Raw genomic sequence first — 25,948 nt, 5'->3', positions numbered from 1 at the left:
TCTGTAAATTGCGTGTGTTCTGAGGTCGATTTTCTGCAACAGTAGTTATCGAAATAGTTATTGTATTCACCAGGGGCTCATATCTGGCGAGTATGGGCTTGGCACACCCAGGGTTCAGAGCTGGATATCATCATCATTCTTCTCTTTTTTGGTGATTCCCTTCTACTTTTGACTCTCTCTCTCTCTCTCGGGATGATACAGATTTTTTTTTTTTTTTTTTTTTGCTGGTGCAGCATAAGCCTCAGGCTTCCTTGCACCATATACCTAATGATAATAATCTTCATCCACATATCTGTGTGTCTATCCGTCCGTCCATCTGCATGAAACTCGTCGCCTGGTGGATCGAATTTCATAAAATTTTATATTTAGCTCTTTCAGGTGTATTCTTCCCAAATTTTATTAAAATTGGGCCAATAGAAATCCGCAGTTATTATTAATATATTTTTTTTCATACATATCAAATAGGCTATCCACATATCGTGTTGTAACTGAAGCACTGGATATTTTGTTTGATGAACTCAGTCTGGTTTTTTTCTGCCTATTCAAAACACAGCCTTGATAAATAGAATTTACGTTGGCATTTCTAACGAGATTAAACAAGCGATAGTAAGAGGCGATGAAAACGAACTGTGGGTTTCGCCTATTACATAATCATTAAACTATCTTGAATTAGTAGATTATGTTTCGGTACCCAGACTTTATAATCAATAACACCTTGAAAAGGTATTATTGTTTATAAAGTCTGGAAGTTCTTACATGGAACTTATTGAAAGTTCTTACATGGAAACGCGATAATAAGCAAAATGTGCTATTCCAATAAGTCATTGCAATTCTCACGAACAGAGGAAGTGGTTTCGAGAAATTGATTAAACAAGTTTTTGTTTTGAAAAGTCACCTTCGAGATATGAAAAGAATATAAAAAGGACATCGTTAGAGAGCTTTTACACTTGGCGTCTTTCAGTTCAAAGGGACAACAGTCGATAGAATACAGTTTTGTATTGATTCACAGACGGAGGTCACTAAGAGGCTTAGCAAATATGAGGGTTGTATGTAGCATCCTGGTAAGTATTTCTCATTTATTTCAAATAATCTTATTGCTGATGAAGGACATGCATTTCAGAACGGCTGTCCTTGTTATAGTACAATACGACGTAATCTGTTTACACGACCTACGGTTAATGAATACGGTTTATTTTTTACGGGTACTACTGTAGCTAAGTGATCGTATGCAGAGTAGAGCAACTTTCTCTTGTAAATTCTCTACGTTGCCATCCTAGAGTACAAACAATTTGTTTATTCATCCCTGCATTGCAGGCCGTATCAGAGATTACTGTAAGTTACGCCTGACATCTCTTCCAATGCATTAAGAATGATAGTATGTTGTTGTTGTTGGGTTTTGGAGCATCACGACTAAGGCCATATTTCTCCGTAAATTGTGTGTGTTCTGTGGTTAGTTTGCTGTTTGCTGGATGAAAAACCCGAATTTCCGGGAGAAACCATGCTGCCCTCTCTTGAGGCCGACTAACTCAGCCACGTTGTGAAAAAGTTCCATAAATTACTCGTGTCATCGACGGGACTCGAACCATCGTCTTTTCCACCCGGTTTGGAGAAGACTGTGATCCTACCAACTGTGCTACCCACGAGGGCAATGATGTTGTGTGTAAAAGTACTTGTTGCTTTAATTATGACAATAATGTCAACTACCCTGCTAAATTAAGAAAATTATATTTTTAACTTAGAACAATTAGATGAGAAAACTAGAACTACTTAAAAACCACGCAAAGATAGTCCCCGCAAGTTTTCCCGGAAGGCTGGGACAATAGGCCCAAATTTGTGAAAAAAGGGACGTCTGTTTATCCTAAGTCTGAGTTCGAACCTAGTCAGAACGAATTCTTTAACGCCTCTTTAATGGGGATTCTAGGCAGCCAATAGAGTAAGATTCCTGGTTTTTCCCGCATTACATTTAAACTTCCCAATTCTAAGAAAATGGCATCCTCCCACCTATAATGATCACTTCCAAGCGAAGAAATAAATTACTGAAAAGGGGAGAAAAAAAAAATCGCATGTTCCGCGAATAAGTATACTAAAGGTAGCGCTTATGTCGTTGATTTCTCCCCCAATCCCGGTATCCTACGAACAGTTTTAGATATAAATATCCACAGATAGGAAGACAAACAATCATAATGCCTTTTCTTACCTCAGTTTATTAAAATTTATAAAGCACTGAAAGATTTAATTATTTTTACTTTTTGTTTCTAGGTCTTACTGATTGTGCAGATATATGCAGATTCAGGTAAGCATTCTGGATATACTTTTGAGTATTATTTTATATCTTTAAGATATGAAAATCACTTGCCATAATTATCTATTAGTGGGAGGAAATCTGATGTGCAACCTCTTCGGGCGGAGGTTGCACATTAAGCCAACGTGCAATCTCCGCCTGAGGTTGCCCAGCTTAAAGTGACCGCCATCTGAAAGAATCATCTAAACAACGATGACTTACCATCCTGGGTACTGGAGATGAGGCTATCACACTCAGCAATTCAAAAAATAAATAAAGGAATGAAGCAATGTGGTCGCAACCTCTGTATTTTATAGGTATGAATAATTTCCATAATATGCGGCTCTGTAGGGTAGGATCGATTGCTATTGAATACCCTTAATTTGCATTCCAGGTTGCCTATAATATCAAATATTCGACTTCGATGACACTGTTCGTATCAAAATATTTATGAAAACATTTTTTTGTTCTGTTAATTTTGTCGAGCAGCATAGTTATATTGGAAGCAGTATTGAAGTATGTTAATTGAGCATCATTTTACCCTACCAAAAATGCTATAATTTCTCAATTATAGCATTCGTTGTGCACGCACAGAACCCCTCCCCCCACGACACACTAATGCAGCAAATATTCCATTCCTTCTTTAGATGACCGAATAATAAGAAATGAAGGTTTTTAGATTTTCATTTTTAAATACTTTTAATGTAAACACTTTTTCTTAAAGTTCATTTATTTTTTCAATTTCAAAATTCAGATCGTGTTGAAATATCTTCAGTAAATAAATTTTATTGAACATGTTTTTTACTGGTGCATTTTAGCATAAAGAAATTGTACGTAGGGACGTCTCACTGAATACACATCGGTAAAAAAGTAAAGGTGTATTGTGTAAAATGTCTTCTATTTGGCATACAGATCTACGTTCCAAAACTACACGTGCGTCATTTAATTCGCATTGCTGCCTCTTGTGTTCGGATAATATCGAATTAATGAGGGATGATAAAAATGTTGGGAGATATAAACAGATTTTCCAAGATTATTATCCTGAATCCTGATAAATTATCCTGCTCAGTTACGTCTAGAGGTGTGGGGGGTGTCTTCTTTTAGGTTAGGTGGTCGAAAACCATCTAACTAGATGGTTTTCGAAAGAATTTCGGTATTAGCATAACGGGACACTTCTTAGGAACCCATACATAAATCGACTGTTGGAATAAGTTAGGTTCATAATTAATAAGGAATTCACTTGGATTAACAACATCGTTACTACTTTCTTTCTTTTATTATAGGATGCCCTGCACATCGTGAGAGGGAACTGGAAAATAACGCTGCAGGTATTAATCTAGTACCTGAGTGTGACGAAAATGGCGATTATAAGGGTCTTCAGTGTCACCCTCCATCACAAAATGGACGACGCTTTTGTCAGTGTTGGGAAAAAGATGGCGATATAATCAAAAGCCCATCCATTGAAATCAAAGCTTGCGAGTGCTTCCTACATTTGCACAGAGCTACTAACCCAGGTAAAAGTTTAATTTTTGATCTTGCTCTTTATTAAATTCATTACAATTCCACACAGTGTACTGTTTGTGTGGAATTTTGTACTGTGTACTTCTTTGTTGCAGGATGCCAAAGTTGAGCAAAGTTTTCCCCACAGCTCGAGAAACTGTGGGGTTAGCAGGTTATTTTAATTTGGGCTAACATAAACGAAATAATATTTAGATTAAAAATAAAGTTTTTATAATTACAATGGGCCTGTATACAAGAATCAGTCATGAATATATATAAAAAACAACCAAGTTTAGCATTACATTATTCTCTTCCATCGACCTTGATTTGGCCTGGACACCAATTTAGTTTGTTATCAGTTATTAAAATAGTCTCATAGTCAGTGGGCAGGTTTTTTTTTTTAGGAAACAAGGCCTTGTGCGTCGGGGTTGCATTATATCATCCAAGTTTCTTGCGACGACCGACTAACTGGTTAAAATATATTTATTACATTAAATATAAATAAGATAAAACAGAAATAAGATAAAAGCGTTATTATACAATAAGATAAAATATAATATAATAGAAGCTTTCGAAGCGAAGTGCCTCTTCATCAGCTAGTTGTTGAATGGTGTACTTCAGTATATATTGATGGTTACAATAGTACAAGTCAGCTGAACATGATCATGTATCACAGTCTGGTGTCGGTAAAGCAGAATTACGTACACGTGTTGATCGGCAGCGCTCATCGCACTGCAATACAGTACATTCTATAATAGGGTGTAAGTGTACTCCCTTCGTGCGATTCATAGTACTATTATTGGTGGCTATGTCTAGTGCTTCAAGCCATGAGCGCTGACGATTTCAATATCCCGTTGGGGTTCAAGATTGTGCTGCTAACCCAATAATGTTCGGCGACTGCAGAGCTTTCAAAATTAGCGGTTCGCAGAGCACCTCATGTTCAGAAACCCGATCTTTCAATCTTCTGCCAGACTCGCCTACATAACACTCCCCACAATCCGGACACCTACTACAGTATACGGAACAACTCCGTAGGAAAGAAGGAACAGGTTTTCATCTTAGAAATAGATTGTAATTCCCCCCCCCCCCGGAAGTTGCACGCATCATATATGATGGAGACGAAAAATCCTAACAAGACGTCCCGATATGCCCGAATAATAGGGGATATAGGCGGTAGAGATAAATTGATTGACGCGAGACGGGTTAAATTTCATAACCAATTCGTGAGCCTGAAGCTCGCATCTATCTAGAACATGAGGTGGATAGCCACAATTGGAAAGTTCCGCCCTAATTTTAGAAATCTCCAATTGCCTGTCACCAGTCGAACTAGAGCGCGCTCAAGCGTGGAAGAATAAAGTACGAGCAGTGCTACGTAAATGACCAGAGGCGTGCGCGTGCGCAGAGCCATAGTTGGTAAATTGTCTTCCTAAAAACAAACGTTACTAAACGGGAATCCACGTGTTGGACTAACACATCCAAAAAAAGGAAGAGTATTATCAATTTCTTGTTCAATTGTAAACTGAATGACGGGCGACAAGGAATTGAGATATTGCAGCAGCCCAGATTCTGATCCCCGCGGTACAAATGCAAAAATATCATTAACATAACGACACCAGAGTGATAGGAATAGGTAAGTTCAAGAAAATCTGACTAAAGTTCCTCCATGGCGATATTCGCCACAATAGGACTAACAGGCCTATAGCTGTGCCCTGTATTTGGAGCAACAGAGTTATTGAACATGATCACCCCCCCCCCGTTAAACACAGATTGAGAGAGGTACAAATATCATCTGTAGAGAGTGTCGTTCTATCTCCCAATGTGGTATCTCTGCTCAAAAGACGTCTCGCGCAGGCAATAGCCTGTTGCAATGATCGGCGCTCCAGTTGTTAAAGAAGATAGCATGTAGGAGGTTTAAGCCCCTCGTGAATTGTGTGTGTTTCATTCAGCTCAGGACCCTGGGTGTGCCAAGCTCATACTCACCAGATGTGAGCCCCTGGGATGAAATGTGCACATGCTTTATACTGAACACATTAAAATCACGGCACCATTAAAAATTGTGCCGTGATTTAACTTATGAAACACTCAATTTACAGCCTTTCCATTAGAACTACAGTTAGAAGTTCAACACTCAACAGATGGAAATTATTTAATATGAAAACATTGATTATGTCGAAGATAAACATCTTAATTATTTACAAGATATATTGTAAAATTTATACAATAATTTCTCCTCTAACAATTAGCAATGAGTTGAAAGAGAAGTATTCATTCTGGCCTTGGGCATGATCTTCTATTTCATCCCTTTGTCAAGATTTTCGATAACTTCTTTCCTATTACTTACTTGCTTCTGCCTTACCTGCCTTACTTCTGCAGGATTTTCGGGATAACCGTTGAGTTTATTAAACGTTGTGTTCGCCGAATGGACAAAAAAAAAAAAAAAAATCTGCAGACAGTTTGAGTAAAAGCACTTTTGAATACTTCTCCTATAACACATCTGTGGTTCGGTCTTAAGCTTTGCCATCCAGTATTTTATTTTCAGTGTATCCAGTTAGAACTTGGGCAACTGCAAGATGTTTTTCGATATGATGACCTCCACATTGCTGTAGCCCTTGAAATGGTGAAAGGCTTAGCTTCGATTCTATTGAGCCAGTGTTGCAGGCCGCAAGTGTAATGCTTGCAGGGGCCTATGACAAGATTTCTGATGCACAACGTGTTAGGTTCAACACTTTTTTTAAAATAAATATCGCTTCATGAGATCGGAATTTCTTATGCCAGTGAGTTCGTCTTATGATCCAAAGCGCGGCGTATTTTATTTCTTTTTTTCTCTTATCTACTCGAAATAAGGAAAAATGGTCTTTAATGCCATTTGAGACCTGCTCCACCTGAAGTTTTACTTTTTGGACTAAGACGCCATTCACAAATATGGTACTAATATTATTTTGGAATTTGCTGTTAATCAAAGGCTAATTGTGCGGTCTTTTCATTCAGGATTAATCCAATATGTAGTCAAAGGTATTTCCGAAATTTGTTTTTTATCCCTTCATTTGTAAAAATTTCTGATAACTTATTTATCGAAAGGAGTTCTTGCTTCATTGCATTACCTTTTTGATGAAATAATGAAAAGTTCATATTATCTGTATAAGTGACGAATTTGCGGTTTTCCTTCTAAAACGGAGGGGAAGATTGCTATGTTCTGCAAAGAGTGGTACAGTGGCTCTCCATAGGAATAGGCGCAATTTGGCCAAAAAACCCAACAACCAGCTGCAAAGAGTAGCACAAACGACGCCCCTCCTTGCGGGCACCTTTCTATTGACGTATGGTAGCGTTCATCGATAATTTCTGTCCGAAGAATGCTTGTTAAAGTTCAGAGATACTCCTTCAGAATGACTTGAACAAAGGAGACTAACTTATGAAAGAATCTTATTTTTCGTTATTTGTCCGATTTTCAAATGTTCGCGCTCAAATTATGATTGGTGACTTGTTTTTGATGGGCAAAATCCTGCTACGTCATATACTATCTAAATGGTAAATAAACTGGTGCCAATACATATTGTATATTCACCGGCCAAAATATTAGAAGCTTCTTGTAATCAGAGTCAACAGATTAGAGCATGTTATGCAAATAAGTTATCACATAATACGATCATAAGTTTTTTATTTATATCAAATAAATGCAGTACACTTTCCTGCGGCTTCTTAGTAATCCGATATTGGGGAAAGACAGGCGAACTTTACGATTTTCAGAAAGGTATTATTGGAGCATGTTCAGCAGAAGTCCTAATTGAGAAAACATAGGAAATCACTCGTGTGTCGAAACTACATCTCAAAACGTATACAATCAGTGGAAGACCAAAGGAGAATGAGGCTGTGAGAGGAAGAAACGAGTCAAAGTTTGTATTCCAAATGCACATCAGAATAGAACGTCCAGTGTGCAGAAAATGATCACTTCAGACAAAGGCCATTTCCAATCGAACTATATTGTGGGAGAAGCACAGTGGAAAAGGATCATTTGGTCTGACCCAATTTTCAATTTTTTACACCAATGGTAGAGTGAAAATGTGGCGTGAACTTCATCTCATACTCCAGACTGCCTCGTGTCCACCACTCAACGTTCAAGTGGCGGGAAGTGATATCAAGGTATTGGATATGCTTTGTTGTTACCTTCAATGAGGATCATTGTCGTATGTCTATCTTCACCATACAATGCTTCGTTTTTACTCGGATTGCGATTGATTCTTTCAAAACAACGCAACTATGAAGCGTGAAAAAACGTATTTGAGTGAATTTGGAACATCTACGATTTCTATCGTCTGCCTTGGTCGCCTCATCCTTCCAGTCTGAATCCAACGGAGAATTTCTGGGATATGTTGGAAAGGGCAATTCAATTTCGCAGTTTTCTAGCGAAAGAATCTAAATATTTCTTGACCAAATGTCAGAGTAGGAAAAGGCTGTTAAGCATGGGTAATGCATTTCTACTACCCAGATAGTATGCATGCATCGTTTTATTATCGGTGGGTACCTGCCCACCCATCGATGATGAAGCCAACCAGCTTCGAACGGTGACGTCTGGTTGGTGGTGTCCATCTGAGAATAAGTAATAATCTTTGTTAAGTGCGACGGTGGCATCTGAAGTCCTGCAAATTACTGGTGTCACAATCAATCATGGTTAAATAGCAAAGAAAGCCAAAACCAAATTGTCTGGATCTGATAACAGCTCAATAAATCCCTCTAGCTTATGTAACACATTGCAAATAAATATTTGTATTCATAGTTATTTTTTCTCTTTTGCTACACATGGTGGATCGCAAAGGATGATCTATTCGAAATGCTTAAATAAGCAATTTTACTTTCTTAAACCATAATTCTCCGTTTTGGGAATCTTGCCCAACTGTTGATTGCCACTTCACAAGCAGACCGATTGTAATTGGTCTGCTTGTATGTGTGCCTGTGTACATATTATGCACAATTTAATATTTAACTTCAGTTTCCTTTGATTTTAGGTAAGTGCGAAAGTAGTCATTACAAATGTGATAACACACGATGCATCCCAATGACGTGGGTCTGTGATGACGATGATGACTGCGGAGATGGTTCCGACGAAAGGGTTTGTCGTAAGTACAGAGAATAATAATGAAATTTAGATTGTTTAACCAAAGTTGTGTTTTTTTTTTTTTTTTTTGTATAGTTTAGCTAAATATAAGGTGATCAAAGTAGCACTGATTACGTAAACAGGCCTGAAAACTGCAACTCTCTTAATAAAGCATTTATTCGAATACTGTAAGTTACCGTTTTTTTTTCCCCCTGAAGCACGTATGCATTTACCACCAACTCTGAGAAAGGAAAACACTTGGGTTCCCCCCTTGTAAAATTTCATCGTTTATTCAAATACTTTGTAATTTTCTATAATAAAAGGAATGAAGTAAAGGGAAAATTTTAGTAATTGAAGCTAATTACTAAGCAGTGTAATTACCATTGCTACTTTTAACAAATTCTTGTAAACGGAAAGCAAAAATATAAAGATAACACATCTACGAAGCACGTCTTAGAATTTTCATCCGGCTGCCGATTGAATCAAGATCTCATCGCTGAAGAGCTGTCAGTGGGGTTCTTTTTTAGCATTGCGATCTTTACTGGAACTCTGAGCTGCCCACAAAGGCAAATATCTTCTATTAAAGAATTATTACGTGGTTTAGGAATACACCAGAACTGTTCATCAATTCAAAAGATCTTGGTGTTATAATGCATCGCGATCGTCATCCATGTTCACATCAATGACATCGATCGTAAAGCTTTTCAGCTTCTTAATCTCCTTTTGAAGCCACTCATTTTGCCTGTTGATTATTGGTGTTAACGCTTGGTCTCCTATCAAGATCTGTCAGACAGTCAAACATAATCAAATCTATTTCTTGAAACAAAGGAAGCAAATAAAATTCAATCACAAATATTACAATGCTTTTGTAATCTCTGCGATACCCATACTTTTAATTTAGTCCAGTTTTGATTCTCCCGCTGCTCTAACTTATGTCTTGAAGTAGAGGATAGCAGTTGGCAGCATAGCCGTCCTCCACACCGTGTGGAAAAGGCCCGAGTTCGAATCTCGTCGATGACGGGAGGAATTTATGGGCCTTTTTCACAAGGTAGCTGAATTAGTCGGTCTCAGGCGAGGGTAGCATGGTTTTTTCTCCCGGAAACTCTGCTTTTTCGTCCAACAAATCGACGACAGACCGCAATTTACAGAAATATATGGCCTATGTTGCTGATGCGCGTGAAACCCTACAACCTGTTTTTTGACGCGTTCCTATTTCAGATTCAATCTTCAATACAAGTTGTCTTTGCCTCTCTTAGAAGAAACTTTTCTTCTGAGTCCAGTATTTTATGATGTGAAATACAACCTAAACATGGTCGATATTTTTGAATTCAATTATTGACCTATTCTGTTCTCTAAAATCCAAGAGTAATTAGACTATCAATTTTGTTCTAAATAGTTTCGTATTACTCATTATCGTATATTCATGTCAAATTTATTTACACGGGAGAATAAATTGTTCTATTTTTAGCTCTGTATATTTGATTAAATAATTTCTTCCATTAAATATATCTCTAATATCTGCAATTTTAATGTTCAAAAAGTAACTATTTTACGATAAAATAAACAATCATAAAACAAATTATATTTACACTTAAACTTAATCAATGAGCCGTGTATACGTAATTTGGTTAAAAAAATGTTATTCATTCCAAGGAATAGGATTGTTTAAAACGCTTAAATAAAAGACTATTCAACCTCAATAATCCGTTATTTTTATGAAATGAATTATGAAACAGTGGTGTGGGAAATCTTTGAAACTAAAATCGGAAGTTAAGAATCGTGATTAAGAAAGCGTAATTTAAAAAACCTAACCCAGAGGAGGGGAAGGTGCACCACATCATCCTCTAGTTGTCAATTACAATACTGTATAAATAAAATATCTTAAAATTAAAAAAGGAATAAGGCCAATAGTCGTGAACGACGGACTTTCGATAGATTTATCTTCAGTTGGCGTTAAAATAAAGAACAGAAGGTTGCTGTGGATCTTAAAAATCCCGAAATGTTTTGCTGGACACGTGGTAATTTAATTCGCGTGAGATTCCAAATGGAAGACAAGGAAACCGGAAGTTGTGTTTAATACGTCAAGATCGGTGTTGGGACGGTACCGTTCTATTACGAGGGTTTCGTGTAGGAGTTTATAATTTGAATTTAATTTGATAATGGTTATTGCGGCATCAACTGAGAGGTTGTGGTTATGAGTGCGTACATGCTGAGACAGTTCGGTATTTCCTTGCTGTGTCCGGAAACTACTGACGTGGTAGTATGCAAGTGCGCGTGTGTTTGCGATGGTGGATAATCCACCATGCATTTTTTTTTGGGCCAAGAATTTAAATTTTCCACATCAATTTGGTTTTAAAAGGAAAAGCTCGACAAACGATACAATACATGATCTTGTTAGTTATAATATAAACTAATTACAAATGTCTTGGCCCTCTTCATTTATTGAGATTAACAGGGATCGACCAGATTCCAGAAGACTGGTCCTAACAGTGTTAGGACCAGTCTTCTGGAATCTGGTACTTAATGTGGCTGCATGATGATACACTTGATTGTCATAAAACCGCGTATGCGGATGATATGGTGTTGTGTGTAAGGAAAATCCAGGAGAGACATCGAGGGTAAAATTAAGATGGTTGTGGATAGTTTGGCCAGTTGGGCTACAGATAATAAACTTAGTATACCTTCTACTAAGACGGTCATGATGTTGACTAAAGGGAAACTTGATAACAAGCAGATACCTTTTGGTCTCTAAGGTCAAGCGCCTTGGTATTATTATAGATGATAATGTCGTTTGTGGCATATCTTGAATATCCGAGTGGCAAGGTTAAAAATTTACTACTTCTATTGTAAGGATTACTAGAAAGGACTGGGGACTCGGTAAAAGGGTCATTGGGTTATATTATAAAGTTATATTCTTACCTATAGTATCATATGCTGCTTCTCTGGTTAAAGAGAATTAATGTAATTAAATTTAGGAATAAGATTAACTCAATTCAGAGATCCATGTTGCTAACAATATTAAGAGTATGTAGAACCGTCTCCACGCATGCAATGCAGGTAATTGCTGGCACCCTTCCGTTAGATTTGTATATAGCGTTTAGAGCATTCAGCTATTTTTTGAGAAAGGGAATGCAGATATCATTTTTGGGTATTACGAATGACAATTTTGATAGATAGGAAAATTGAGGAAAAGAATATACGGTTAAAGATAAACGAAATATGGCAGAATCGTTGGAGCACAAGTAATACTGGATATGTTACTGGACTATTTATTCAAAGAGCAAGTTTTAATACAGGTAAGAAGACTGAGTAGTTTTACTCAACTATGGAAGTGTCTTATTTGCTAACGGGACATGGCTCATTAAAATCTAAGCTATGTGATCTAGGTCTGGAAACATATCCCTTGTGCTCTTCGAGACTTGGGATCATGTATGATTGCCCAATTTGTGAAGAATTTAGAAGTAAATCAAGAGGTAGCTTGCCTACATTGAATAGGGCAGGGGTGGCCAACAAGTCGATCGAGGCTTTAATTTCGGTCGATCACGAATATTTAAATATATATAAAAAATAGATTAGTCAATCTAAATGTTGTTGTTATTATTATTATGTGCCCCACTGCATACGATTATCCGTTGAACCACGTGACTACTCTTGTCACCGCGCACGCAGCCGCCAGGCATGTCTAGTGAAAATTCACGCAATTACGTTGTGGAGTTGATATGCAATGCTTCCGTGGCTATACCCAAAAAAGGAAATTTAGAAAGGCACTTCAACGCACTCCATCGTAAATACTAATCGGATTTTCCGCCTAATAGTGACCTTAGAAAAAATAAATTAAAATAATTTAAATCCAGATTACTCGCATAACAATTTCTGCGTGACAACTAACTTACATTCTACAGTAGTAACTGTAGCATCATTTTAAGTGAGTCAACTTCTTGCAAAAGAATGCAAACCATTTTCTGATGTTTAATTCACCAAAGAGGCATTTTTAGAAATAACAGATTCTCTTTTTGAAAATTTTAAGAACAAAAATGAAATTAAAAGTGCCCTTAAAGATCGGCAATTATCTCGAAATACTGTGATGCCATGCATCCTAAAAATGAGTAAAAATGTGAGCGAACAATTGCGTGCTCATATTGCTAATTGTTTGTTTGGTCTTTTCTTTACAACTGAATGAATCTATAGGCGTCAGTGATACAGCTGAATTGCTCATTTTTGTTCGTATGGATTTTGATTCTGCCACTCGAGAACAACTGCTGTGTATGGTTTCGTTAAATGAAAGAACTATAGAGGCCTTGATATATTTAACGCACTCAAATTTTATTGAAAAAATTAAATTACCACTATTTAAGCTCGTATCAATAACAACAGATAGAGCCAAGGCAATGACAGGTTCATCGCATTGTGCCAAAAGGATGAAGAATTCCCAGAATTTTTGAATTACCACTGTATCATCCACCAACAAGCGTTAGCCAGCCAAAGATTAGAATACTAAAAAGTGTTATGGACATAGCTTTCAAAATCGTGAATTCCATCAGAGGACAATCTCATCAAAGGAGACTTTTCAAAATGTAACTCGATGAAAATGAACCAGATCTGATATTACACACAGATGTGAGGTGGCTGAGTCGGAGTCTGTTTCTACAGAGATTTCGAAATTTGCTGAATGAAATTAAAACATTTGTTGATCAAAGGGGAGGTGACTATCAGCAGCTACAAGATACGGAGTGGTTGTGTGATCTGGCTTTTTTTTTTTTTTTGGCAGATTTTACCAGATAATAAAAATGTGGGTAAGATTAGTAGTATTTCTGCATATAAATATCAATTTTTGGCAATGGCTAAGGATCTCAAAGAAAAATATTCGATCATTTTGCAGATATGCAAGACCATTTGCAAAAATATCCTGTTTTTGAATTAAATAGCGAGAAATATGTTTTTGAAATTGAGAAAGTTGTGGATGATTTTGAAACCAGATTCAAAAATTTTAAAATCTGATTCAGCGATTTTAAAACAATGGAAGACATGGTTCAATATATTTCTTATCCATTTAATGTCGACTTAGATACGAAACAAATTGCAGAAAAAAACATGGAGAAAATATCACTTGAAAATGAAATTATTACATTGCTAAACGATATCTTCCTAAAAGCCAGGTCATCAGAAGCTTTTGGAAATGTTTGCCGAGAAAAGTATCCAAAAGTAAAAACATACAGTGAACTTTTAAATTCCTGTTTTGATTTCACATTTATGTCAATCCGCCTTTTCGTATTTGAAACAAGCTCTACTCTTACGGACTTGCATACAGAAGATTCTTTACGGTTGGCATTATCATAGTACATCCCAGATTTTGAAAGCTTGGCAGATGACATGAAGGCAAACTTCACATAAATTAAAAATTTATACGTATTAATTTAAAATAAGAATTCTGAATTGTATTTAATTTTAAAATTTATAAACATTTTCCAATATGTGTTGATTAAGTTTTTTTAACCATGTGCAATGAAATTCTCGAGTTGGTAGATCGCGGCACATTTTGAAGAAAAAAGTAGATCGCCTCACCAATTAAGTTGGCAACCCCTGTCCTAAAGTAATTGAATGCACGCGAGAACACCGTCAGAATATAAATGAATCGAAGGAGGCCACTTTTCCTTTCGTGGCATTTGCATTCTGCTTTACATTTGCTGTTTATTTTTGCTTTTTTATTAAAAAGCAATCACCTTGGTTGTTTAAGGGTGTTATACATTTGTGTATAACATTTATTTGCAGAATGATCTTCACTTCTGGGACCTTGGTTTATTATTTATGAGGAGCTTTTATAAACATAATTTTGGGCCTACTTAATATACCAAGTCTTCTTTGGGACTCTATAGGTAGTTGTGACATACATATATTTGTATTGTATATCCAGCTGGCGCCTCAACCTCCCAAAGCCCACTAGCACCTGACTGCCTACTTAGATCAGGAGATCTCAGTTCTGAGGTTTTCTTGCTTACTTTCCCATCCAAGATAGTATCATTGTTTAGGCTGTTTTCTCTAGAATAATAGAAATAATTGGGTAAAGTAAACAAAAATACAGATTTAATTTTCACTTTTAAGGAATTTCATATAATACAACATCTAATTGACTTTCATGTACACATTAAAGTATAATTACTTCTTATATTGCTTCTTCTATATGTGCACATGGCTGCTCTAGGATAAAAGATAAGGCTTCAATTTCTTATACTTTTCCTTTCACCTCTTTACACAGGTAATTAATAAATAAGATACCTACACATTCATATGTAAATTTATAAACTTCGATATCTACAAATATAGCCTGGAATTACAATCCTTCCAATCTCTTAAATTTGCACTGGTGTGCAAAACTTAAGGACCAATCAGGTTTTCACATGTAGCTTCTCCTAGGAGTGGCCTGGATATGGGAAAAGCATACCAAAGGAACCTCGTGAATACAGAAATGATGAAGGAAACAACACTGACAACAACGGAAACAAAACGGTACAGAGGTCATTTATTCAAAAATGACAACATAGCACTGGCTGCCATGCTACAGATGCATCACTGCCAAAGATGGGACAAAGGGAAGAGGTGGTCCTCAGTAGGAGACATGGCCACCCCTAATGTCGATGAAGGCTTTGCACCGCCTGTCCATATTTTGAACAATGTTGTTGATAAGTTATGGTAACATCGTCCATTCCTCTGTCAGCGCCATCTTCAGCTGGTGAACATTTTCTGGTTGATGTGGACGTGCCGCTAGGCGTCTCCCCAGAGCGTCCCATATGTGTTCGATGCGATTTATATCGGTATAAACGGGCAGACCAATCCATACGAACAATGTGCTCACTTTTCAGAAGCATATCAACAGCTGCAGTACGATGGGGCGTGTTGTTATTATCCATGAACACGAACTCGGAGCCAAGGGCACCTTGGAATAAACGCACATGGGGACGGATTGCTTCAGTACAGTATCGTGCACCGGTTACAGTGCCGTCTTCCAGTATCTGGAGTTGTTTACGTCCATCCAAGATAACGCCTCCCCAGACGAGAACACCTCGACCGCCATATCGATCCCTTTCAGCGATGTTTGCGGGGTGCTAACGTCCAGAATCACTGCTGAGACTGAATCTACTCTCATCAGTAAAGAGTACCTTAAGTAAAGATTTCGTAGTTGTAACCTTTAGAAATATTGTTGATCCTTAAGTTTTGCACACCAGTGTATGTTAGGTGCCTAAAGTGCTTATACATATTACTTATGTAGCGTTCTCACTGTTGTTAATAGGAGACATGGCGTTCTCACTGTTGTTAATATTCTCTAGTTATGATAAAGCATTACGGACTCTAATAATTACCAATGCTTTTAGTTCATCGATGGCTTACTGAGCCTTCAACTTCTCACTATTATTACTTAGCAAGAACGTTCTTTTGTTTTTAAAATCTGCTGGTTACATTTACATATTACTTGTCCAATATAAATTTCAGGTATGGACGACCCATCAAGTTTTCACACGCTATAATTCTTTCCTTTTATAATCAACAAAAAAACTTAAATTCTCTGTCCTTGTTATACTTCCTTCCTTTACCTCGATGGGCTTCCTCCTTCGGGGTGCTTATGTCCTGCAGTCTTTCAAGTAGTTGTTTAGAATTACCGGACTGTCTCCCTTCCATTCCGAATCACTCTTCTTTGCTTGAGTAGAACTGATCGGTCTCTTCATTGCCTTCTATTCTTATTTCGATCCCTTTCTCTGCTTTCTTCCTTACTCTGCTTTCGCTGCAACATTTCTATTCGCATCCTTTTCCTGAACTAACCCCACTCTCTCATGGCTCCTTTCCTAACCTTACCCACTGCACACCTCATCCACTCTCCTTACTTCGGACGCGCACCTTTTTTTTCTTTCTCTTCGCCCTCTCTCCTCGTTCTCCCTCTTTTCTCGCATTTTCCTTTGTTTCTCTAACTTCACTTTCTGACCAATCACTCCTCTCCTTCCTACATCGTCCTTCCCCTCATTCGGTTGCTGGCTTTCTACTTTTTAAGGCTCCCCGTCCTCATTGGACGTCTCATATGTTCATGGACGAGGACAGTATATTTTTTTCTCTAGTTTCCAGAAACTTCCTTGCCATCGCCCCCACTAATTCTTACTTCCATTGATCACGCCTATAGCACCGGTCATCCTTGTAATTCGAACAGGACACTCAACCCATGGTTTTCATTCTATTCATTTATAGTACCCTTTTTTGGCTGTTTCCTTAATATCCATAACTGTTCGTCCCCTTCGCAATGGTCTCATTCTCCATGGACACTCTTTCTACTTTTTTTCATTCAGTACGCTCCCCCAAAGAACAGTGACCGATCTCTCCGTGCATGTCGTTCAGCCCCCGTACAGTTTAGCGTCTATCGCCACTCTTTCAAGGATGAATTCTCCCTTATATCAATGCGTCCCGCTAATCTGCCTTCGATGGGGTCACCCAGAATTCTATCCCTACCCCTTAGGACATTCTTATTTGCGATTCCATTATAATCACTACTTCAATTAACATTCTCACCCCATACTTAGTAAAACACTCCGCGATTTATGTATCCTACAACTTTTACTTCCCCAGCCTATATATACACTGGTGTTCGATGAAAGTGCATCACCTAGGAATTTCACATTTCTAACCCTTTTTCGCGATGGCTATGTTACATTAAAGAATAGCATCACAAGTAGAAATATAAACAAAAGATATTTATTAATAGTTAAGGCAAAGATATATGTAAAATTTGACAGGTGCTCTCTAAATATTCCAAAATGAGCATTTGTAACCTTTATACAACACGACAATTATGGCTGAAATATTATCAGAAGCCCTCAGTTTATCACTTTAAACTAAATCTTAGTTTGCACCTGGTGAACTTTTCACCAGGTGCAAACTAAGATTTAGTTGAACCGCCTCTGGCCCTGATGACAGTAGCACACCGTAAAGGCATTGACAAGATCCATTTCTGAAGATAATCAACTGATAGTTCTTGCTTTCAAACACGAATTATGAAGTTCACGAAGGGTCTTTGGTTTCTTTCTGGCAACAGCAGATTCCACACGATGCTGTTTTGGTTTTTAGGAGCATTAGCAACTAAGGCCATATTGCTCCGGGGATATGCGGTGGTCATTCCCTGACCTTTCCGCATCCTCCGTATTTGGTGGTCACGGGCTCGAACCCCGGTATAATCAAGAAGCGTATGCTACGCACTGCTGCTCCTGCCCACCTCGCTACGGAGGCGCCCCGCACGATGCCAACAGTTCTCTATAGCATTCAGGTCCGGGCTGTTTCCTGGCCAGCTAAGAGTTGTAATGGACCGTTCTTGCAACCATTTTTTTCACCAGTAACAAAAGTAAGCACATTACTGTCAAATGATGATTTCTACCTCTAATGCAGAAATGAAGCTAAAGTAACTACAGAAGTGCCTACTTACACTTTTCGCTCGATGACAAGGAGCAGAGTCGTCCTGAAAGATGCAATTACTTGGTAGGTTGAAATGATCTCTAATAGTTGGCAGCAGTTTGCCTTCCAACATAGCCAGGTATCCATTGGCATTTACGGGACCTTTTTATAAACTGCAGGTGATACGAAATGCACCCCCATATCATTTGGCTGGTAGGGAATTTCACTGTAAGGCACCATACAGTCTGGATGGTATTCTTCAAGTTTACGGCGAATCGTTTGTTTCCCATCAGAGCCACACAGGTTGAATTTCTTCTCATCCGAGAAAATAACTGACTTCCACTGCTCGGGGGTCCATTTGACATGCTCCTTACACCAAATTACTCGAGCCTTTTTCATTTTCTGTGTGAGGAGGGGCTTCTTAAGACGACGGGCTTCAAGTCCATTTTTGAAGAGGCGTCTTCTGACTGTTACTGCACTTGCTACGACTCCTGTATGTTCTTCCCATTCTCTTTTCAGCTCAGACGAAGAATCTTTGCCGTTTTTAAGGCATAAGCGCTGTAAAACGCAGTCCTGTTTTGGCGTAGAGACTCGTTAGCATCCGGTTCCATTTTTCCTATCAGCAGAACGAGTATTCTTGAGTTCAGAAAGAAATATACTCCCTGTCGATTGATTACAAGACACTCTATAAGCAATATGACGGGAAGAACATCCTTCCTCAGGTAAAGCAACAATAGCGCTCTTGCTTCGTGGCGTCAACTGCACGTAACTCACCATCCTGACAGTCAAGAAATGACTACAACCCTTGCAGACCGTGCTTATATAGCTGAAAGTAACAGTTAATGCAATATTACGTCATCACATATGCGTGTGAATCTTATCTGATGCAATCTGTAACAAATACTGCCATTTACTTACGTTATTCGAAACACGATTACAATTTTAAGGGATGATGCACTTTCTTTGAACACCAGAGTTTTATACTTATTCCCTATACTTAGGTAAGATGTACTACATCTTACCTAAGATATAGTACATCTTACTGTGGAGTGGGTAAGATATAGTACATCTTACCCACTCCATGGGGCAATAATAAAAGTACAAGGATATATGATTCATACAGCCGGTCATGAAATTGCTCTAAGATTAGGTGAACCGTGCTTTCCCATCCCCTCCCCCAAGGTTGAAATGCTGGCACACATCTCATCATCCCTGCCCAGACCACTTTAGTAAACTAAATTAGCGCTCACAGTGAGAATTTTATGAGCACTTCACTGTTCAGATTACCGAAGTCTGATACCATGGAACGGTATCACATACTTCGGAAGTTAATAAACATTCATTCTGTCCAATGATTAGTATGATTGGACAGATTGAACACTATGTCCAATCGTGCTAATGATCTCTCATTAGCACGATTGGACGTGAAGTGTTGCTTTGTTTGGTACTAATGCTATTTTCATTATGTTTGTATTATGTCAGGGGTACTACACTTTCGAATGTGTTTTCACTCTTTGTTTTATTTACTAATAGCCCGAGTTGGTGCTTTCCTTCCATCCTGTGAAGAGGACGGAAAATATTCGCGTAAGCAGTGCTGGGGTTCCACAGGACATTGCTGGTGTGTGGACGAAGTAACAGGCCAGAATACCACTGCTCCTGCTCGAGGTGATGTGTCCTGTCCTTAAATACCCACATTTGTGGTATTGTTAGTTTATTTTCTCCTATGTACGTCTCGATGTTTCGTTATGATTTTTATAACGAAACTTTTTATTCTCTGTTAATAAAAGTATAAAATTAGTTTTTTTGTTCTAAAACTGACAAGCTGTGTTTATACAGCACCTACTAGACTACACACAACGAGCTTTGATATACAATGACATTCCACTGGTAACAGGAAGACTAGCGTGAATAAAGACAATATACACTAAAACACAAAAAGAAAGTTTGTGTAGATGAATGTTTAAATTTTAACATTAACTCCAATTAAAAGTTACTGGGATGTACATCCATTATGTACATTTAAATCCCCTCTATTATATTTTTTCTACTTCTCTAAAGTCAATTTTTAACTCAAGTAAAAATAATCAACTGTCATGTGAAGGTATAAACAGCAATTCTAATATCGTTATAGAATTAACCATGAAATAAAATTATTATATTAAAAGCGATTAAGAACAAAAAATCAAACCTTTATAAAGAGTACTGAATATTAGTGGGCTGATGAAAGATCACTTGATACACGCATTAAGCAGAACTGCACTCACCAGCCAAAAAATTAAACATTTTTGATATTTGCGTTAGCAGATAGTAATCGTACGATATGCACATATAAGTTATCACATGATATGATCACAAATTCTTTGATATCAGAGAAATGCTGTATTTCCCGGGAGCTTCTTAGTAAAATCATGGCAAAAGGATGTGATCTTTCAAATTTTCAAAAAGGTGTGTTATTGTTGGAGCACGATTGGCAGCAGCCACAATTAAGAAAAAGAAACAAATATTTGATAGGTAAAGTTACCATCTGAAAAGTATACAATTCAGTAGAAGACGAAAAAGAGAAGGAAGGCATGGAATGCGGCAAAAAGTTGGTACTCCAAGGACTAGAAATCACGAATTGTGAGTGAATTTATGCGTCAGTCGCAGAAAATAACTGTAAAATTTAATTTAGCAAATTAAGGCCCATTTCCAATCGTACTCCTGGATTTGAATTTAATAGTCGTGTGCCTATCAGAAAGCCGCTTTGTTTTTTTCTGTAAAAAAATCGAAAGATTCGAATGTAGTGGTGCTGCCAGCGCCTAGATTGAGCTGTAGAACTATGGGGGGAAAAAGGGTGGTCTGGCGAGTCTCTATTTACACTTTTTTTTTTTTTTTGAACCAATGGTAGGGCGAGAGTATGGCGTGAACCTATGCATCCAGGCTGTCTCGTGTCTGCCACTTAATCACATGGTGGTGATATAATATACGATACAATCTGTTGGTACGATGGGCACGCTCCTACCGTTAGGGCATGTTACTTGCAATATCTTTGTTGCATCGGACCAACTTCGCTCTGATATCCTTCGTTTTTACCCGGATTATGTTGGATTCTTTCAAGATGACAACGCAACTATCCATCATGCAAAAACTATCTAAATGGTGGAAGCAAGATTTTCTATGTCTATCTCTAGATATGAATCGAATTTTAAAGTGTGGGATACGTTGGAAATGGCAATTCAGTTTCGCAATTCTCTATCGACCACAATACAACAGCTGACAAATATCGTGACAGAACAATGGTCGAATCTTGAGCTGGACTCCAGACACTTACTGCAATCCATATCACGAGCATTCAGAAAAATGGTTGCTCTGTTAGATATTAAATAAAGGTTTCTAATTTTCTTAATTGTAACTGGATAAAGTCGGTAGCGAACTAGAGAATTTAATGCCATCATCCCAGAGGACGTGGAACTTCGCTGCTGGAACATACTAGCTGTTAACTCCTAATTTAAAATATAACGAAATGTTTTTGATCTCGTATACCATAGGAAATCTAGCAAATGAGCTGATATAGAACCCAATCAGTTTAGCTTCAGTATTATCTATAGTGAACATTATACAATTGCAGTGGGGAATGGCGGGTTATTTCAACTCTTATTCGAAATCAAATAAAATTCGTAAACTTTACTGCGCTTAATTTTTGATCTTGAGGATCGTTCTAATCGTACAGTAGACTGGGATATCGGCGTTAAGGTTGTGATAGTGTTCCAATAAGTTAGTTGGCCTAATGTCCAAATTAGAGTAGGCTTGTCACACTGATCATCCTCTGACGTTTGTAGGGCGTCCCCTCCATAAAGTTTTATCAACTTTCACAGGATACAAAATATTAAACCTATATGAAAATAACAGCACTAACAGTAAATAATACTAATGAATTTGACACCCTTGGATTAGGCATAACCATGGAAAAACTGTTGTAGTTGTTTATCAGCTGGTAACACTTTTAAATTGTAGAGAATCAGTTAAAAATACGAATCTGCTATGCATTTAATAAACTGAATCACGACCAGAACAGTTGTTTCCAGTACGAAAAGTCAGTAAGCTACAAAATTGGTGTCAAGTTGTTAAAGGCACAATGTATTAGCCATTTTAGATGATGATGTACGATTTGGAAACTTAAAACTTAAGCAGAACTTAACAGTGGAGAATAAAGTAATGCATAAAAATTGCAATAATGTAAGATTTACTAATTAAAAGTTGCAAAAGTGAACGTCTATGCTTCACTTTCCAATGATTTGAATAGTTTCAATGTATGATACATCGCCCTATTTTTAAGAATTTTTCGGTGTCCTTTTTTTTTCATCATCTCTGAGATTTCTTTGGCAACAAGTTGGGCTACAAATTGCAGCGGTAGTGGGGAAGGGGCAAACGTAGTAAATGTAAATGTACACAGTAGTTGCTTATGTGATATTGCAGCTCTTTGGAAAATTGTAGTAAAAGGTCAACGATTACGATATAACTACAAATGAATATATTGTTACGCCGCAATTATTACTTTTGTTAAAGCATCAAAATTAAGACAAGAACTATGCACGTGAAGAAAAGACTGGCAAAGTTCCAGAACGTGACGCTGTTAACAAAAATGCAGTATTAATTTGTGGTTATCTCTTCCTGGAAATAGCCCGCAAAGGAAACGACTTTTTTAAAGTCATGTTTAGGTAAACGATAAAGATGTTGAATCAAATTACGTAATGGTTTGAAATGATCGTGACCTTGGACTGGGGGATGAATCAAAAATGTTATTCTAGGGTTCACTGATAATGCTGGTAATAACTGTGCAGCTTGGTGTTACCCTAATATAGGATCTATACACCGTGACAGTCAAAGCAATGTCTGCTTTATGCACGTGACCCGATCACCATCAAGTCCTTAGATTTTTTGCACCCTGCCATCATTTCTGACCTTCGGTTGCGGCGTCCTGCTGGTCCGTTAACTTTAAGCCAATAATTCCCTGCTGGTATAAATGCACGAGCCACGAATGTACAGGCACTGGACCCGAATCACAAAATTCGTGACTTAAACAGCTTGGAGATTGTTCTTCATGGTTTCGATGTTAATTTAACAGTAATAAGAGACAGTAATGCCAAACTGGAAATACTGCCACGTTTTCGTCATGATTTTCCAGCTACAGAAGGGTCAAAAAAAATATTTTTGTGTCCGTGTGAAGTGTTATAATAAATGTACCCATTATAAGTAATGACATGGTGATTGACTGGCGTCCTAACCAATTATAAATTGCCAAAATTTCGATCCTGTCAGCATTTTGATGCATAAAAACAGCAATGAAATCGATATGGTGGGAGCAGCAACGAATGAATAAACTGACCATGTGCTCTGTCTTATTCAGGGTGGCACCTAAACTTTAGTTCAATTCCGCCATAGTACACTGTGATGCGTACATACAGACCTCTGCTAAACATCCAGAAATGTGTATGGTGTTAAGTCTGCGAAGTATGTCATGTGTTTTGTTGTTTCCGGCTATTCAGCTACTAGAAAGCGGCGATCACCACGAAGACTACTGCCCGTCTGGCCTCTAAGAGGAGGGCCACAACCATACGCGTACTGTCAAAAGGAAGTGACAAGCAAGAATCCTGCATATAGTAAAGGAAAAATCAGTTCCAGTGGATAACAGCAGATCCCGTACCAATGGGAGCTCAAACCAGTGGTACCAGCAATAAATAAATAAAATCAGGAGGCGTAGCCAGGAAGAAATTGAGAGACACATGGCGAAACAGAAGACTTAGTCGCGTTGATGCAGAATCGCATAAAGAATGGAAACACACGAGTATAGTCAATTATAATTGATTCTGTACGAAGTAGAGTAAAACCATGAACGTTAATCAATTATAAGTTCAGTTCGAAGCAGGTAACTATATCATAAGATATTGCATTGAGTTAAGGCAGATATTCTGACAGTTAACAGAAGACAGTTGGGTGGCGCCATCTCTTAAACATTTCTTTTGGCAAATTCTTACTAGATTTCAAACGTTTCCTTGTTTGCAATTAAATCGTATTCGGAAAATTACTAATTTGTTGCCGAAAGTCTTGGTAGAGTAGGCAAGAAAAGATCAAGTGTTGTCACTATCGATGTTACCACATAAGAATACTATTTATAAACATCTAGAGCTTGATAAGGGGCTCAAGCTACATAAACAGATCCATTAAACAATCAAATGTCAAAAATTTTGTTAGAACGTAATCAGCGCTGTCATAATTATGTTTTTCTTTCTTACGCAGGTCCGATTATATTATCAAGGTAAAGAAGCGCATGCATCGGCAAGACCCTGGGCAGGACTCAATGCCTTAGATGTGGCTGTAGCAGACTACAACAACATTTCTCTCTTAAGCCAACAGATCAAATCAGCCTGCAGGATTCTTGGTAAGGCCTCAACATTTTGACCAGTACACAAGTAGGTGATTGATTTGAGAGTCTGCACCATTTTAAATTTCGAATCGGTATCACGTGAGTGGTAAACAATTTGTAATCTAACAGTAAATCCCCCCCGCTTTCGTAACCTGAGGCATTAGCTTTAAACTACGCTGTAATCTAAATTACCCCACACCATCAGGCATCTCTCATATTGTGCAGTTATACTTCGCAACTGGGTTTTCTCATTGCAACACCAGGATACCTGCCCACCCACTGTGGAGCCAATAAGCTCCGAAACGGTGCCGTATGGGTGATGGTATCCACTGAGAATAAGTAACGATAGTCTTCTCCTATGGTGAAGCGTCACTTATTCCAGGTGGAGCAATATCATGGCAACTGGTTGTGAAGTTGTTCACAATATGAGGTGCACTTAAGGATGCCAATATATAGCTACTTAAGTAGTTGGCTACGTACAGAAATGATGCTTAAAAATATATTTAAAGATATTTATTTATATATAATTTTTTTCAGTCTTTCCTCTAACAAAATGTTTTACGACTTCTTTCAGGTTCAAGGCACATTTAGCAAGTCGCCTGCAACGCCCATCCCTTAATTTGAATTAGCGGCGGTGTGCAAAGGGAAACTTCAAAACATACAATTTGTTGCACCCTGTTACAGATTGGTTATAGCACCAGATGACCTAACCAGGTTCCATCCTTCTCAGCTAAAAGCAAGTCGCTACGAGTACAATGGACACAGCAACACCGACACCACACATTTGAGGAATGTAAAAAGGTTGCCTGGTCCAATTCCATGTTGACGGTAGGACTAAGGTATGGCAACAGTAGCATGAATTCCAACACTGCAGGCTAGTGCAGGAGTATTATCGTGGCGCACATTAAATAAATAATAATTAAACTTTCTGTTTATACTCTGAGACGATCTCATGGGGGAATTTACGAAATGGAGACAAGAACATTACCGGATTTGGTGTTATCACACGATGTAATTGTACTTGCACTCAGCTCCGGTTAGGGTTCGTGATTCCGACGGATCAACATCCGAATGACACAGCTTATTTAGATGCTTTTTACATTTAAATTGTATATCCGCTGATTCACTTGGGTTGAACAGTTGTAAAAACGCATATTAGCTATTATTCCTGACCATTTGGGCTGTTATGCTGTAGAAAGGTAATACCAGTGTCCGGTCAGAATAATAGCATTAATTTTAATTCTAGCTTTTC

General features: G+C 37.9%; 1 protein-coding gene across 1 annotated transcript; it reads left to right on the top strand.

Moving 5' to 3' along the window:
- The first annotated feature begins 915 nt into the window (after window positions 1-915).
- LOC150081058 (U20-hexatoxin-Hi1a-like) lies at window positions 916-24,607 on the top strand. The gene is made up of 6 exons (XM_090381114.1): window positions 916-1,061; window positions 2,260-2,293; window positions 3,565-3,795; window positions 8,782-8,892; window positions 19,827-19,958; window positions 24,570-24,607. The coding sequence occupies exons 1-6, from the start codon at window positions 1,038-1,040 to the stop codon at window positions 24,590-24,592; spliced, it is 555 nt and encodes a 184-aa protein (XP_090237240.1). The 5' UTR covers window positions 916-1,037; the 3' UTR covers window positions 24,593-24,607.
- Window positions 24,608-25,948: the final 1,341 nt, after the last annotated feature.

The sequence above is a fragment of the Mastigoproctus giganteus genome, chromosome 9 (assembly GCF_048544385.1).
Source record: "Mastigoproctus giganteus isolate SK-2022 chromosome 9, ASM4854438v1, whole genome shotgun sequence".
NCBI classification, from domain to species: Eukaryota; Metazoa; Arthropoda; class Arachnida; order Uropygi; family Thelyphonidae; genus Mastigoproctus; species Mastigoproctus giganteus.
Note: the sequence above shows the minus strand (reverse complement) of the source record. Positions and strands in the feature narration are given on the sequence as shown.